Here is a 17,003-nt window from a genome sequence, read left to right on the forward strand (position 1 = left end):
AGAACCACATTACAATACCGACAACACCCTAGCATCATGATGGCAACTTTTGCACTATCAAACACCACTCTTTTCATCTAGTTAATTATTAAAGGAAGAATGCCTGTGCTTGTTAACTGCTAGTGTATATGAGCAGAATAAATCCCAACACCTGACATTAATATCCCCTCTGTTTCAACTGGAAATTAACCAAATAAATAAATAAAGCCATTGCCTTTAGTTAACCACTATTTATTGTAATGGAGCAGAAGGCTGAGCACAAATCCATAACCGTAGCATTAATCTGTTTACGGTGCCTTTGTAACCACCACCAGATACAAATTAAACTGTATATTACTACTATAGCATTCTCCTCCTAAATGACATGTCCTTTGTTATTCTTTCTGGGTGCATCTGCTGACCTAATGACCACAATCATCTCATCCAGCTCAAAACAATACGACTGCGCTTACCATATAATCAAAGCAAGATTGACTATTGACCAGCGCTCTCTCAGTTGGATTGATTCATTCGGGCTTCTCCTCTGTCTCCTAGGGTGCTTTATCTAAAGTTTTTAATCCCACTTGTCGCCTATATTTGTGTTCTCTGACATCCTGAGAGAAGGAATTTAACCGCCAATTACCAGTGAAGCCATTCAATAGCACATTAAAGGGCGGAAGGTGATAGCATCTCATTTCCAAGCGATGATTTGAGCTTGCCTGCAGCTTTGAGTGCACATTAGGTGGAAATGAGCAGTGTTTGACTTTCTAATTGTCAGTTTTCTAATTGGATGTCAAAAGTTTTGTACACAGAAAACAATGATCAGCTCTCTTAACCTGCGAATCATTCACACATTGGGCTAAAACTTTCATGCAACCATAAAATATGCTTTCATAATTTGGATAAAACTGTGCAAACAAAAAATGAGTGCATTCAAATCGATTAATCGGGATTAATCACGTACAAAAAAGAAGTTTGTGTTTCCAAAATATATGTGTGTGTACTGTGTATAATTATTATGTATACATAAATACACACTCACTCATTCATGTATATATTTAAGAAATATTTGAATGTATATACTAGTGTTGTCAAAAGTACCGACCGCGACAGTCGGTACTGAAATTTTTAAAATGTGAGGCTTTGAGCGCTGTTATAAATATATACATGCATGTGTGTGTGTATTTATATATAGCCTACATAATAATTATAAACAGTACACACACATATATTATGGAAACACAAACTTTTATTTTGGATGCGATTAATCGTGATTAATCGATTTGACAGCACTAATAAAAATGTAGTATCATATACATTTATTTATTCAGCAAGGACCAATTAAATTGATCAAACATTATAAATGTTTACGTTAAAAGATTTCAAATAATTTTAAACTCTGAATTCTGGAAAAATGTATGTCCCATGGTTTCTTGAGCAGCAAATCAGTGCATTAGAATTAGGATTTCTGAAGGATCATGTGACACTGAAGACTGGCGTAATGATGCTGAAAATTCAGCTTTGATCACAGGAATAAATTACATTTTAAAATATATAAACTCTATTTTTTATCCAATAAATCCAACCTTGGTGAGCACAAGATACATATTTTTGTAGAAACACAAATACAACACCAAAAATACTAATATTAATAAACTTATAGGCCCAAACCTTTTTTGTTTTTGAGTAAATGTTGACAAATTATTAAGATGTATTACAGGTTATTCAAATTCAAATAGTGTTTTAATTACAGCGTTCAAAGTGTTTTGCATGACAGAAATTACCCTTTATATGAAGATATTTTGTGGGGTCAAATGAGAAGCACACATTTAATCATGTCCAATTGTGTTGTAAGAAACACTTACTTAAATAAAAATTAATTGATATGCCTTTTGAGGTTCAGTGTGAAAAGACAGCTCAACAGAGGTCGATGTTTAATCATTTTTTAAAACAAAAGTGTCTATGGCTGTTGGGTTTTACTGACAGAATAAAAGAGTTTCAACACCATGCCTGTGATGATTAAAGAAAATCATAAAGAGAGAAGTCCCACAAACTTAGAGAATCAACACCTGGTACAGCTGTTGACAGCAGGAAACACCAAGGAAGAATCTATATTAAACGCAACCCTCCTTCGCTGTCTGTCAGAGTATATTAACAAGATGCAGATTATGGGGTGAGATATGAAAGAATACAAATGTCTTGCTAACATGACCTAGGGTGTCATGCATAAAACATTGCATTACCTTTAAATACAAGGCAGAATCTGCATATACACCTACAGCACTGGGTCATGGATTCAGCCTCAGTGCTCTTGATACACACATCAGAATACTACCTCAATCTACTGTCTCACCTTTTTATTTTCGCTACGTAGTTGTATACGAGTATACATATTATAATATTTATACTTGCACAAACTACCTAGAAATATAACTAATATAATATATAATAATTTATATAAATAAAACATACATATTTAAAATGTATTATTTATTTATATTTCACTTTAATAAAACTAGGCATTTCTTTAAAATAACTTGCACAGATGAATCATGCACAAAATATGTAGGCCTATTTTGAAACTTTTCGACTTTGAAGTACTCACAATATGCGCTGACATCTCTCAGCATATTAATGTTAAACATCTCCAAATGGGATATTTGTGTCTTCAGTATTAAATGTCCCGAAAGGTAGTTTGTGAGAGATTGAAAGTGAAGTATCAATAACAGACAATGCAGTAAAGCAAGATTAAGTCAATCTTTATCTTTTTTTCTTTCTCACACAATCCCCTTGAATCGGTTTTCATGTCTCCTGTCTCAATGCATTAAGTCTTTGAACACCATCTAAAATGAACTTAGTCTGGCAACACTGATACTGTCTCTCGCCACAATTCCATTAAGCATTTCATCTCTAAAAACGCTTACCGAAGTCATTGATATTCCTGCGTGCTCTTGACAACTGTCCGAAACAAAACTCTTCATGGTTCCCTTGTAAACTGCTGAATTCGTCTTTACTAAAGGCCAAATGTTCACAAATCTGGATGGACTGTATAATCAGAGCACTAGTCTGTCAGCGCTGATGGACGCATGTTTGGTTGAAGGCTGCGAGGTGTCTAGAGATTTTAATCAAAAACTTTGAAGCATTTCTGGCAACATTTCTCAAAATAAGCAGTGTACTGTGACCATGAATATGTTGGGATGCATTGGTGGTGCTTGAGTGTGTGCAAGGGGTAGCAAATTGTGGGGTGTTTCAGAACCACGGACAGCACCAGAAAATATGATAAAGGCACAACGGTTGGGTAGCATTTCAGCACCATGGACAGCGGCACTATGTTCCCTTTATAATCTTTTTCAGCTGGGGCTCCCTTTTGTAGAGATTAATTCTTTTAAATTACCCCATATTTTAAGATATGCCAGTGTTATTTGCTAGATATGCCAGTGTTATTTGCTTTCAGTTAAAACAGCTCAAAGTCTAAGTCTCTTATGCTCACCAAGGCTGCGTTTATTTATTAAAAATACAGTGAACACAGTAATATTGTGAAATATTTCAATTTAATATAACATTTTTCTATTTGAATGATTTATAATGAATTCATGTGATGGCAATTTTCACATTCTTCAGCGTCATATGATCCTTCAGATTTCTGAATATTGTTGAAAACAGTTGTGCTGCTTCATATTTTCGAGGAAACAATTTTTTCAGGATTCTTGGATGAATATACATGCACCCAAAAAGACACTCTTAGACATTACACTGATTGCAAAATTATATAGGCTATATATTATATATATATATTTTTTTTTTTGTCGCGTCGTGCCACTCACGCCTGGTGCAGACAATAGACTGTAAAATAGACTGTTGCCATCTTGGCAGCGCGTCACTCCCGGATAACAGAAAATGGGCACAGAGGCGGGACGTGGCTGGAGCTGAGGTGACGCGATGACTAACAGACAGCAGACAAACGGCAATCCACCTGTCACTCAAAGTGGCCACGCCCTTAATTATGGAGAGCTTTAAGGCTTTATATAATGTAAGCGAATGAGTTATAAAAAAATTCACCCCTCTCACAGTTGTTACTACTTTTCATGTAAACTGAACACTTGTTTTACAAATGAAGCTCTTAATACTGTTGCCAAGAGATGTTTACATTCAAACTAATTTTTTGTCTGTAATGCAGCTGATTCATTTTTGTTTATTTATTTATTTTTCAATCGAAAGAGAACATATTTAAACAATGCTTAGAGAGCATTTGTGTGTGATTTGAGTTGGACATAAATCGGAGAACTTAAAGAGAATTACTTGTTTAGTTGGCTAAAAGTTAATTAAAACAACAGTTTCAAAAGCTGAAGTGATTTTCTTTTTTATATTATAGTTAGACTATGTATAACTCAATGTTTTAACTACTTGAAAAGCAGAATAATCGTTAAAAACGTTCCGATTAGTCGACGATGGCAATGACAATAATCGTTGAGTAGTCGATTAATCGTTCTAATGATCGTTAGATTAATTGATTATCAAAATAATCGTTTGTTGCAGCCCTATTATGAAATGGACAGTAATTGAATTTAGACATGTTCAGACACATTAATTTAATTTAATTATGAAAATATATATATATTTTTGATTTTGACAGGGCCAGCAGAGAAGGCCCTGACAGCCCACCACTGTGTACTTATACATTTCCTTGTGCGTGCCGTCAAGATTAATCTCTGGTGACGCTGTACTGATTGGCTGTGGTTTTTGATTGATTTGTCGCATCTAGTAGTCGCGTCTCTTATCGCTGGAATCGTATCACGGCGTGTGAAGTTAGGACACTGCTCACCAAGGACTTTTATAATGAATTCATGTGATGACAAAGCTGAATTTTCCCTTTGCTTTTTATTCCTTCCAATTTTTCACTTTTCTTTTTTTTTTTTCAGTTTTACTTTTCATTAATTAATTATTTCTTTCTTTCCATTATTCCGTTCTCCTCTCATTTCTTTCTATCCTTATCCTTCCTTTCATCCTTCCCTCCCTCCTTCCCTATCTCTTGCCATCCTTCCTTCCACTTTTCTTCTGTCTACTTTCTATCTTTCCATCCTATTTATTTCCTTCTGCCTTTTTTCCTCCTTGAGACAAACACAAACTGTGCCTCTATTAACATTTAATGGATCCTTGTAAAAACCTTCAAACAATGTCCACCTCTAATGAACACCAAATCCATCTTAAGGCACTTCAAATCTCTTTCTCTCTCCTACCGTCTGTCTTTATCCCTGAAAGCCTTTACACAATGTTCTCTCCACCTCATTCTCCAGGGATGCTCTCCATTATAGAGCCACGATCCAAACAATACCGCATGCATGTCGAGCTCTATTTCTGCACTGTAAAAGGTGCCGGTGGTGTATTGCATTGCTCACAGCTGTTTTCTGATGAACGAACTTCACAGATGTGAAAAGGTAAGGCACGTTTCCTGTGTGTACTTTTTAATTGTACACCTACTAGACAAAATATACCAGCAGCTCTGAACCTTCAGGCTATCAAAGCGCTGTGCTTTAATTCACCTTCACGGACACAAAGAACATAAGTCATGAATTTACCAGTTTTGGGGTCGACGGAGAAATATGGCTGTCCGTGCAAAACGCTGTACACCACCCGCGCACTGTTTCCATACGTAGGGTCATCTGCGTCTGTTGCTGTGACTTGAAAAACTGATGTACCTGCAGAAAAAGAGAGAATAACGCATTGGTGGATGTGTTTGAATGGTGCAATGATTGTACTTAATGTGTTTGTGTGGAAGTACAAAGTGTGAGAAAACAAAAAATATATAATTAAACAAAACACAAGTGAAGTGTCCAAATGTATTCCTTAATCACCATCACATTGTCTTCATGTAGACCTAAAATAAATCCCTCAACGCCAGGAGAGTTTCTCCACTGTTTCTGCTCATACTAAGTCAACAAAGATTAAAGACAGGCAGGAAATGCAGTTGTGTGCTTTGTAATCTCTCTCCGTGTCTTTTAAGCCCTCTCATTCCCTGCTCTGTCTTTGCTCATTTCAGACATCCGCTTACAGTTTGTCTTTCAAGCATTCTTTTTTCCCCCCTCCAGCTGACTGAAGATCTCTCATTCCTTCCCTGGCTCGGGTCACATTTCTCATCTGCACTTGTTCTTGCTCACTTTCATCACAGCTCACCAGGTTCAATCCATCCATCTGCATTGTCTGGTGCTGACTTACTGCAAACACCACAAAACATTTAATGCAGTTTTGAGGGCTGAGGCGTAAAATAGGATTATGGAGGCAGAATCTTGAATTTCATTTTTTATTCATCTCAGTCTCCTTGTAGTGTTAAACTCTCTCTCTCTCTCTCTCTCTCTCTCTCTCTCTCTCTCTCTCTCTCTCTCTCTCTCTCTCTCTCTCTTTTTGTTCTGTGTTTTTGTATCGTATTGAAGTTTTGGCAGGACAAAAAAATAAAAAATACACTACAATAAAACAAAAAATTATAATAAAACATGAAATAAACATGAAAAAATAATAAAAAATGTAATAATAAAATAAAGTAAATAAAATAAATTAAAAAAATAATTTGGTCTAAAAGCTAACGCCATATAAATCACAAATGTTTCATTTTGATTTCCTGAAGAAAATGTTGTATTGAGACGATTACTTGAGAATTAAAACTGCGTAAGATATTTGCTCTTTTCCTAAACAAAACAGGGAGTGTTTAAAGAACTCATAGACATACAGTATGAGAGACAGCAATCCCAGAATGCACTGTGAAAATAAACCAAAAATAACCATTATAAATTAACATGCATTTTGTTAACCCCTAGGGAGTCTGTTTTGGGGCCCTTTAGAAGTTTTGACATGCTCTTACATTTGTGCTTTTTTCAGTTGCTTACAAACATATTAATGCCAAAAGTGTAATTACACTGTATTCAGCACAAACTGGGCTACCATAATATGTGAGCAACATGTATGTACATGCTTGTATTTTTGAGAGAAAAATGTTTACGCATGATTTTGAAAAAAAAAAAAAAAATAGCTTTAAAATTAAGGCCTCAAAACACAAAATAGATGTGTCCACAAGACTTTTGACTCAAGTGTGTATTTGCCAAGAGTTTTTGCTTTAAACTGATGTGAGAATCATTGAGCCTACTCATTCACATAAAACAATACACTGATTTAAAATTTGTAAGATTTTTGTAAGATTTGTATCATCTGAGAGGACAAAAGAACATAATAGCCCACATAATGAGTTGCATAATGAGCTGCATAATAAATAAATAAACAAAAACAGAACAACAAAGCCAAAAAGCACTAAAGCACTTTTTTTCATCTTTAGAACATATAGTCGCTGTCCGATGAAAACCACGTATGTCCATTTTGCAGATTTTGAGATTTTTCGACGGATTGAATGTCCAGGTTCATTTCCGTATACAGTATGCTTCACATATCTAAATGGCCAATGAAAAGTTGTGAAATCATGTCATCTGATTTTCACGTATATCCATTTGGTGTCAAAGCTGTCAATCACGCCGCGTATCTCCCGCCCTGTGGAAGCATCTCGCCGGTCTCGAGAAACATAGCCTGGTGAGACAATGACTTTCCTTCATCGAGGTAAATGTTTCCCCCCTGACGCCAGATGTACGTCTAGGAGTGACAAAATTACGGTAGGACTGTACAAACAAAGTATCTGTCTAGCATTACCATGTCAGTGTATTTCATTGTTCCTTCATAGTTTGCAAGAGACATTTAATACATTTATAATTAATATTAAATAAACTAAGCGTATTTAATAAACTAAGACGTAGGCTATTTAATAAACTGAGCGTATTCCTCTGTCAATATGAAACGCGACTTGGCCATTCTAATTAATGATCGGAAGAACGCGTATCGACCACCGTTACTGTAAAATATGCACGTATGTCCATTTAAACTCAATTTTGGTCAAATGTGGATTATATCATTACACTGGCAAGAATATGGTTACATGTACAGATGCCGTACCAAGTATGACAACGCTACATTCAACTGCTTTTGAAATACAGTGTTTTATTCACTTCCTGAAAAGTAACCGTTTTGGACATACGTGAGTTTCATCGGGCAGCGACGATATGCAAGTTCTTCCATAACCAGGACTTCTTCAATAATTCCAAATCACTGTTTACAGTTCAAAGTAGTATCTCTAAGCCAATTCCTAGTCTTTTTTCAAGCCGCAAGAAGAATCTTATTGATCACATTCAGGTACTATGCCTTTAATATTTCCCATAAGTAAAAACAAAGAGGTTCTAGATATTTTATATCCAAACACTTCAGACATAACTACCTCTACATCATCCCAAAATGGCTGAATTTTCTCACAACTCCAAAAGATATGCGTGTGACGCCTGCTGCCTGGAGACGTTTGATCTTAGGTGTTATAAAGAAGCAAATATGTGATTTTTAATGGGTTTGTTAATTTTATCACGAAATACAAGCAATAAATGTTGTTTTGGCGCTCTTTAATGTGGCCTGACAGATCGCCCAATCATCATTTCGACCTTGGAAAGACATTGTAGCCTATATATCATGTAACGTTAAATTTACCTCCGAAAAAAACATTCAGTGCTCATAAACTCTTTAGTCACCTAGAAAATTAGCTATAGAAAAAAGCATTTTGCTAAATATATGCAGTGCATATCACTATATCACGATTCATGCACTATATACACTTAACCTGTGTCTACATGAGAAGGAATGGAAGGAGCTAAAAATGAAATGAAACACCGCCCATATAATTGCATGTGAAGAGCTGCCTTTCACCCACTTTATCAAACTATGTATCTGCCTTTCACCAAACTATACTCATTGGCCAGGTGATGCTGACATTATGTTCTGTGACACTGGTTCAGATTCTGAGTAAAGAATGATTTTTTGTGACTGTTATGTAGTTTTCAAGTTGGAAAAGCAATTCAGCTCCTACTTTAAGTTCCCAGGACATCCACAGGATGGATGAAAATGCTGATGCTGTAAATGAGGGCAAATGTGACAACACATGACAAAATGTAAACTTTTTTTGTGGCACTTTAAAAAAAAAAAAAAAATGCTGCCTATTTTTTTCCCTTATAGGAGCCAATACAATTTTTTTTAATTGTTAATTTTAATTGTTTTAATTGTTAATTGTTTTTAATTGTGCTTAATTGTTTTTTTTTTGTCTGGAGCCCTGCACTGAACTAAAGTCTTGTTTTAAAGATGTTAAAGTAACTGTATCGAAAAACATGACCACAAGACGGATTTTCTGTGTTCTCTTGTGGCGAGACCCAGCCGGAGTAAAGTCGAAAAGCTGTGTTCTCCCACAAAGACTTTCAAAAGCTTTTCAATTACGGTCATCACTCAGCGTAATGCACACGAGAGAGACAACGTTCACTGGTTTCTGCATAGTTCAACAGCATAAAGACCTGATAGCCGCAATTACTGTTACAGCTTCCGATAAGTGTAATTTTGGTTCTAATCCTGAAGCTTCAGTGGGTCAAAATGAGTTATCTTATCCTTCTCTGTGCTGTATCCAGCTCTCAGCTTCAGTAAAAACATTTCTATCAGAGTCTAGCAGCAGCTGGAAAGTTGCTGAAACAGCTTGTCTAGAATTTTCAGATGAGCTTGTCTCCGATGGCCAGCAGATGAACAGTGTGTGTGTGTGTGTGTGTGTGTGTGTGTGTGTGGAGGGAGTAATATTTCTGCACCACTAATAAAGATATTGAGTTTTTTATTTTTTTACAAACTCCCAATCAAAATTTTACCCATAAAAATAAATCATAGTAAAACTGCAACGCAAGCAGCGGCTGCTAAACGGGAAGCTGGGTAATATTTAAAAGTCAATACTGATGTTCTGCTGTTTAACATGACTATACACACTCAGCAGTCACTTTATTAGGTACCCCTGCTGAAAAAGACCAGCTTACACCAGCATGAATTTCCAGGCCGGTTTATGCTGGCTTTGGTGCACATTTTCTGGCTTGTTTTCCTGTTAAAATATCGAAAAATCCTTACACTTTTTAAGTGCAGCTGGTTAGTTCGCTAGAGAAATGAACTCTCTCGCTAAATATATGCACTATTTTAGCCTATTCATTATATTTTACTTAACCTGTTAGTGATGTCTTGATTATTTAATGTATGTTTAAATAAATCTGTCATGAAAATGACAGACACTTCAACAACGAATTGGAGTGAAAACATAATTTTATAAGTACATTTAGAATTTTCAGTTTCTGTCAATCTCATGTCAATCTTGAGTACCTATACAGTAGTATTGCAGTTTTATCATATTTATAAAAGAAAGATATGCTGTACCGAGTCTTTCCGGAAAAAAAACGAGCGGCTGGAGGCGTATCGTGTGGGCGGAGCTAAACAGCCAAGAGCACGCGTCTGAAAGCTATCGTGGAAAAGAAAACGTTATCCTAAATAAACCATGACTATCACACATATATGATCCAGAATCTGATCCGGAGGCTGAAATTGAACAAGAGCAGCAGCAGCAACGACTACAGCAGGACGTCTCTATGTGGTATGTAACGTTACTGTAATTGTATATATTCGCTTAACGGCTTGTCATGCGCGATTTTTACAACATTTGCTTCATTTGTCATTTTTACAACATTTTACTCATGGACATATGAGGACATAAACCCTGTTTATAAGGACTTAAAGCTAGCAGTAGCAAGCGGAACGGTTTTGCACGTCATGTTGTTTACTTGAGGTGCACTTACACGCCGATAGCTAATAAATCAAAGACATTTGAAGCAGTTTTACTCACCGCCTTCTTCCAACGCATGACCGTGAACCTTAAATTGCTGGGACCGCTCCATCTTTCAGCTTTAGACGAGCTACAAATCCGGAGTTGAGACGGGCCTTGTTTATAAACCGATCTTCGCCAAAATGCAGGGAACAAACAAAAACACTTGCACAACTCCGTTGCTGCTCCGGAAAAACAAACTCCATCCACTGTCCCATTAACGCTGGGTTTTTTCGGAAGCTGAACAGAGTTGTCTTGCCCTGACAACCAAAAACACACTTCTTTGGTGACATTGTTGATTTTGTGAAGTCCTGTGACTTCAGCACAGCCGCTTCCCTATATCCGAGCAAAGCACGTTACGCGCGCCCTCTGGTCGTTCACGCGCGCCCTTCCGGGAGAAGAGCCCGTACGGCCCGTACAAGGACATTCCGCCGTGGCTGACGTCAGATAGACACATACTCAAAAAAAACTTTCCGAAACTTGTTTTGGCAGATAAATACTCCTTAAAACGTCTTTTTAAAAACTTTGTCCATGTTTAGGATGGGGATCCAAGTCTTTAACAGTGTAAAAAAACTCAGTATGCATGAAACAGCATTTCACCCCCCCTTTAATGCAAAAACTGCCTTATATGAAGTTTACATGTTTACACACAATGTATTTGGGTGTAGATTATTATATGTAAAAATAAATAGTCTTATAGTTTGGGCTCTGTTGTTAACTGCGATGGCCAATGACGTGGCCACACATCTCTTTTGTTTGTTTACATTTATTCTGAAACAGCTAATTAAGCTCTTCAGGATTACTAGAAAGCTACAGGCAGGTGAGTTTGATCAAGGTTGGAGCCAAAGTCTGTAGGACAGTGGGCCTCGAGGACCAGGGTTGAGAACCCCTGCCATACATGACTAGGTTGGGAGCACACTTTCTAGTTATTAGTGGTATATTGTGTTAACATTTATTTCTTTTGAGTTTAAGTTACCTACGTGTTGAAAGCGGAGGTTTGACGCTGTCTGGGCAAAGCGCTGCACTTCTGGTCTGTTCTAACGCTGCATTCACATGGGGCGTCGGCGCTTCTCATTTACTTTGAATGGGTGACGTCATGCGTTGCCAAACTGAATTGTGGGATCCGTCACGTCGCTTCACTTGCGTTGCAAGAGGCAGAAGTTTGACAATACAGATCCAGTGTTGCGACGCTTCCCCTCATTTGTACGTTGATGGGCGTTTCTCAGGTTTCCCGCTATGAGAGTGCTTTTGAGCCAGCGGGGAATGTTTTATACCCGCGAGAGACTTCCCCCAGTCTCCATGTGCTCTACTTCTAGTCACGTCGCGTTCAATGGATTAATTTGAATAAAGATGGTCATCGCGCTGCATTTGACGCCTTCCCGGGATGCTTTGCGGGCGCATTTAAGTCGCTTGACGTCACCCATGCGCTGCACCCATACGGGGCGTCAGCGTTAACGCTTCTCATTTACTCTGAATGGGTGACGTCATGCGTTGCTGAACTGAATTGTGGGTTCCATCGCGTTGCTTGACTCGCATTGCAAGCGGCAGAAGTTGAAGATTTCTCAACTTTTCAAGCGCCAATGCAGGCTTCATCCAATCAAATTGCCCTATGCAAATACCCTAGAGCAGACGCTAGCCAATTGCGTTCATGCAACCCCAGAGCAGACGTGTGATTGGCTGTTGTCACTATGACAGTCGCATCAGCACGAAGCTTCAGCCAAGCGTTAGTGGAGTGCAGCGCGACAGAAGTATCGCACAGACAAGTGGATCCGCACCCTGTGATTTCTCAACTTTTCAAGCGCCAACGCAGGCGTCATCCAATCAGATCGCCCTATGCAAATACCCTAGAGCAGTCACTAGCCAATTGCGTTCATGCAACCCTAGAGCAGACGCGGCAAGTAATATGATTGGCTGTTGTCACTATGACGGTCGCACCAAGCTTCAGCCACGCCCTCCATCAAGCATTAACGCCCACAACCTGTGTGAATGCAGCGTAATAAAGGACCGGCTGGCGTCAGTTGCCGCCATTTTTTTCCGCTGGTTGAATCCATGCTGCAGATTAGCTGTTTTATTTTTAGTATAATTGTTTGTGTATATAACTAATTTGTTATTTGTTTACCCATTTCTTTGTTTTTTGTGAATTAATTACTTCATTCATTCTAATTGTGTTAATTGATGTTTGTTATTCCCTATGTGTGTGTAATGGACTAGTCCTTTGTGTATCTAAGTTCCCCCATGTGTCGCATTTGGGAGGTTACTGTTAAGTTTGGTTCTCTTTAGTTGACCCTTTTTATGGGCCCAGACCTGACTTTATTTTAATTCAGTTTTTCAAGTAATTTAATGTGAAATTTTGTTTTGCATTTCATAAAAAATGTTGTGGTTGGAAATCCTGTGTTCTTTGCCCTTGACAGCTTGGTCCTTCACATTAACCTTTAATAGCCTACAGTATTATAGTAATGTGCAAGTAAGGGCTCCCTATATAGTGTACAGCATTATCTTTAAGAAACTTGTAGTTATAATTGAATTAATCTAAGGACAGACAGTCAGTAAACCACTGTTTAATAAAAATGAATAAAAAGCAATTTTATCTTTAGTTTTCTCTCCCCTGCTGTACCGAACCGTCAGTTTTGTGTACCGTTACAACCCTAGTTTGCAGTAATGGTCCTCTCACAGTCCTCATTATCAGACCCTCTAGTTTCTCAGAGCTGAGAGCAGGTTTGGCTCGTACCTAGTCAATAAATTCAGATTGGCAGAGGCAAACCATCAACACACAATTAGATCCAGAACACACTCAAACGCACAGGGAATATCGACAGCAGTGGACTAGTGCTGCGTGGGGACATAAGTGTTACTGTCCAGACAGGCTCAGTCTGCTCAAAGATGCCTACAGATGAACGCCTCCAAACACTCAGCCTCAGAAATAAGAGGAAACAACACTAATTATTCATTTCCCTGTTCTTCTGTCGATCCTTGTTACCACAGCAGCTCTTCTCCCTGTATCTCATCAATACTAATCGACTGTGCATGTGTTCTTACAGCTGCAAAAGTCAGTTGAGCTGATGCTGTGCTGGTGGAAAACCTTTGAGTTATCAGGTTAGTCGTACAATTCCAAGAGCAATGAATGTTATAAACCAGGTAGAACTAATAGCGAAGATCTTATATCCCCATGGAAACATTTTCAGCTCTAATCCCTTTGAGAAAGTTTTGTTTACTTAGATACAATCGAAATAAACATGTTTACCAGACCAAAAATACAGAAATAAAATCCCACAGTGGATATGTGGGGATGAGTTAATTAACAGTGTCTGCGGTACATGTGCCCTTGAATCTGTGTGCACTGCAAAAAACAAAAAATAAAACAAAACAGAACAAACCAAAACAAACTTTTACTTAATGAGCATTATTGTCTAGTTTTCCAGTAAAATGTGTAAATATACATAGACCAAAATGGTTTCTTTATATACATATATTATATATATATATATATATATATATATATATATATATATATATATATATATATATATATATATATATATATATATATATATATATATATATATATATATATATATATATATATATATATTAGTGCTGTCATCGTTAACGAATGTGATTAATTGAAAGTCTATAATGGTTTAAAATAAAATAATAACGCAATTAGCGCAAATAAATTACAGAAGTATGTGAAGCTGCGGCATTAAAATAATGTTTGTCATGCAGTTAGATGATAGGTTTATCACATAACCCACAAGGTTTATCACATAACCCACAGAGACATTGCACTGTCTGAGAGTTTGGGAATATTCACACATTCAAACATGATATCAGAGTTTTATAATCAAACATTTAAAAAAAGAACCATACACTCGCCTAAAGGATTATTAGGAATACCTGTTCAATCTCTCATTAATGCAATTATCTAATCAACCAATCACATGGCAGTTGCTTCAATGCATTTAGGGGTGTGGTCCTGGTCAAGACAATCTCCTGAACTCCAAACTGAATGTCAGAATGGGACAGAAAGGTTATTTAAGCAATTTTGAGCGTGGCATGGTTGTTGGTGCCAGACGGGCCGGTCTGAGTTTTTCACAATCTGCTCAGTTACTGGGATTTTCATGCACAACCATTTATAGGGTTTACAAAGAATGGTGTGAAAAGGGAAAAACATCCAGTATGCGGCAGTCCTGTGGCCAATAATGCCTTGTTGATGCTAGAGGTCAGAGGAGAATGGGCCGACTGATTCAAGCTGATAGAAGAGCAACTTTGACTGAAATAACCACTCGTTACAACCGAGGTATGCAGCAAAGCATTTGTGAAGCCACAACACGCACAACCTTGAGGCGGATGGGCTACAACAGCAGAAGACCCCACCGGGTACCACTCATCTCCACTACAATTAGGAAAAAGAGACTACAATTTGCACAAGCTCACCAAAATTGGACAGTTGAAGACTGGAAAAATGTTGCCTGGTCTGATGAGCCTCGATTTCTGTTGAGACATTCAGATGGTAGAGTCAGAATTTGGCGTAAACAGAATGAGAACATGGATCCATCATGCCTTGTTACCACTGTGCAGGCTGGTGGTGGTGGTGTAATGGTGTGGGGGATGTTTTCTTGGCACACTTTAGGCCCCTTAGTGCCAATTGGACATCGTTTAAATGCCACAGCATACCTGAGCATTGTTTCTGACCATGTCCATCCCTTTATGACCACCATATACCCATCCTCTGATGGCTACTTCCAGCAGGATAATGCACCATGTCACAAAGCTCGAATCATTTCAAATTGGTTTCTTGAACATGACAATGAGTTCACTGTACTAAAATGGCCCCCACAGTCACCAGATCTCAACCCAATAGAGCATCTTTGGGATGTGGTGGAACGGGAGCTTCGTGCCCTGGATGTGCATCCCACAAATCTCCATCAACTGCAAGATGCTATTCTATCAATATGGGCCAACATTTCTAAAGAATGCTTTCAGCATTTGTTGAATCAATGCCACGTAGAATTAAGGCAGTTTTGAAGGCAAAAGGGGGTCAAACACAGTATTAGTATGGTGTTCCTAATAATCCTTTAGGTGAGTGTACATCATGATTGTTTAAACCAATAAGCATTAAGCTGTGTCGTCAGCAAGTCATTTCCCATCATGCTTTTGATCAGCGCAATCGGTGGAGAGCAACTGCGCCCGACTGCAGAATCCGACATGTCCGCCTTGCCATCGCGAGAGTTTTTTGACACACGTCAGCATGACATCAGAGCAAGTCGGACCACGTTCGGACACATTTCTAACCGGCATGCATCTCGCGGTGATCACCGGTGATTCGTTCTGCGCAGATTTTGCTCATCTCAAACAAGCCTGATGTTAGAAGTCAGGGGTTTATCACAATCACACTGAGCATCTACAGCACCTGTAACCCTAGGAGGAGGACATTTCCATTCTTAGGCCCTGTCCCAAATGGCTATGGCATTCTAAACCCTCACGGTCTTCCTACGAGTCCGAACTTTCATGACGTAACGCCGCTTTGACTGTTGGGAAGTAGTCCGCTGCAGAACTCGCACCAGTGCGGGTTTGGCAGAAGTGCGCATAGAGGGCACATATCCACCACAAAGGGGGGAGCTCGTGAGCATTCTTCTGTGACCTAAACTGACAAATGGGACACCCTACGGTCTCGTGGACTTAACGTACACGTGTACGCGGCCGGCAGCCATTGTAAGTCCACAAGACCAAAAGTGCATATGAAGTGTGCCATTTGGGACAGGGCCTAACTCTTTAACTCGATTCTCCTTCTCTGTTTGTGATCAGGCCATTTAAAGCCGTTAAACTCTGGGAAAGTGTTCAGTGATCCAGTAATTTAATTCATTCAAGCAGTCCAAAACAGTTCTAATGTAAAGAACATAGATATGTATAAGTATACATATCTATGGTAAAGAAGGCCAAGCCAGGCTGATTACATCAGACATATCAGAGAGAATAGAGACTCACATTGTGTTTTTAGTGAAGTGTTCGTTCCAGTGTGCTTTGCTTTAAAACACGAGCTCTGTCGTATTTTGTGATTGTTTCTGAAGAGCGCAATTTTGGTGACGTACCGGAGTCGTACAGTGAGCGCATGAGAGTCTGATGTGATGCAACACACCGTGTGTGTGCGTTCTCTCGATCCCTGATTTCACGCTGCATTCATGTACAGATACACAGTACATTCGTGTTGTTTCCACACACTCTCAGGAAGGATAATGTTTGATTTGTCGTGTGGACGTTGTTGTGATTAGTAATCGTA

General features: G+C 38.4%; 1 protein-coding gene across 3 annotated transcripts in view; it reads right to left on the reverse strand.

Annotated features, from left to right (window-relative positions):
- The window catches only part of LOC307117044 (cadherin-18), a 234,164-nt gene that overhangs the window by 77,340 nt on the left and 139,821 nt on the right, over positions 1-17,003 (reverse strand). For all 3 annotated transcript variants that reach the window (XM_079801713.1, XM_079801711.1, XM_079801712.1), the window contains one exon: positions 5,556-5,675. In XM_079801713.1, coding sequence (XP_079657839.1) covers positions 5,556-5,675 — 120 coding nt within the window. The remainder of the gene's footprint in view (positions 1-5,555; positions 5,676-17,003) is intronic.

This window comes from Gobio gobio (genome assembly GCF_949357685.1).
Source record: "Gobio gobio genome assembly, chromosome: 20".
Classification (NCBI taxonomy): Eukaryota; Metazoa; Chordata; class Actinopteri; order Cypriniformes; family Gobionidae; genus Gobio; species Gobio gobio.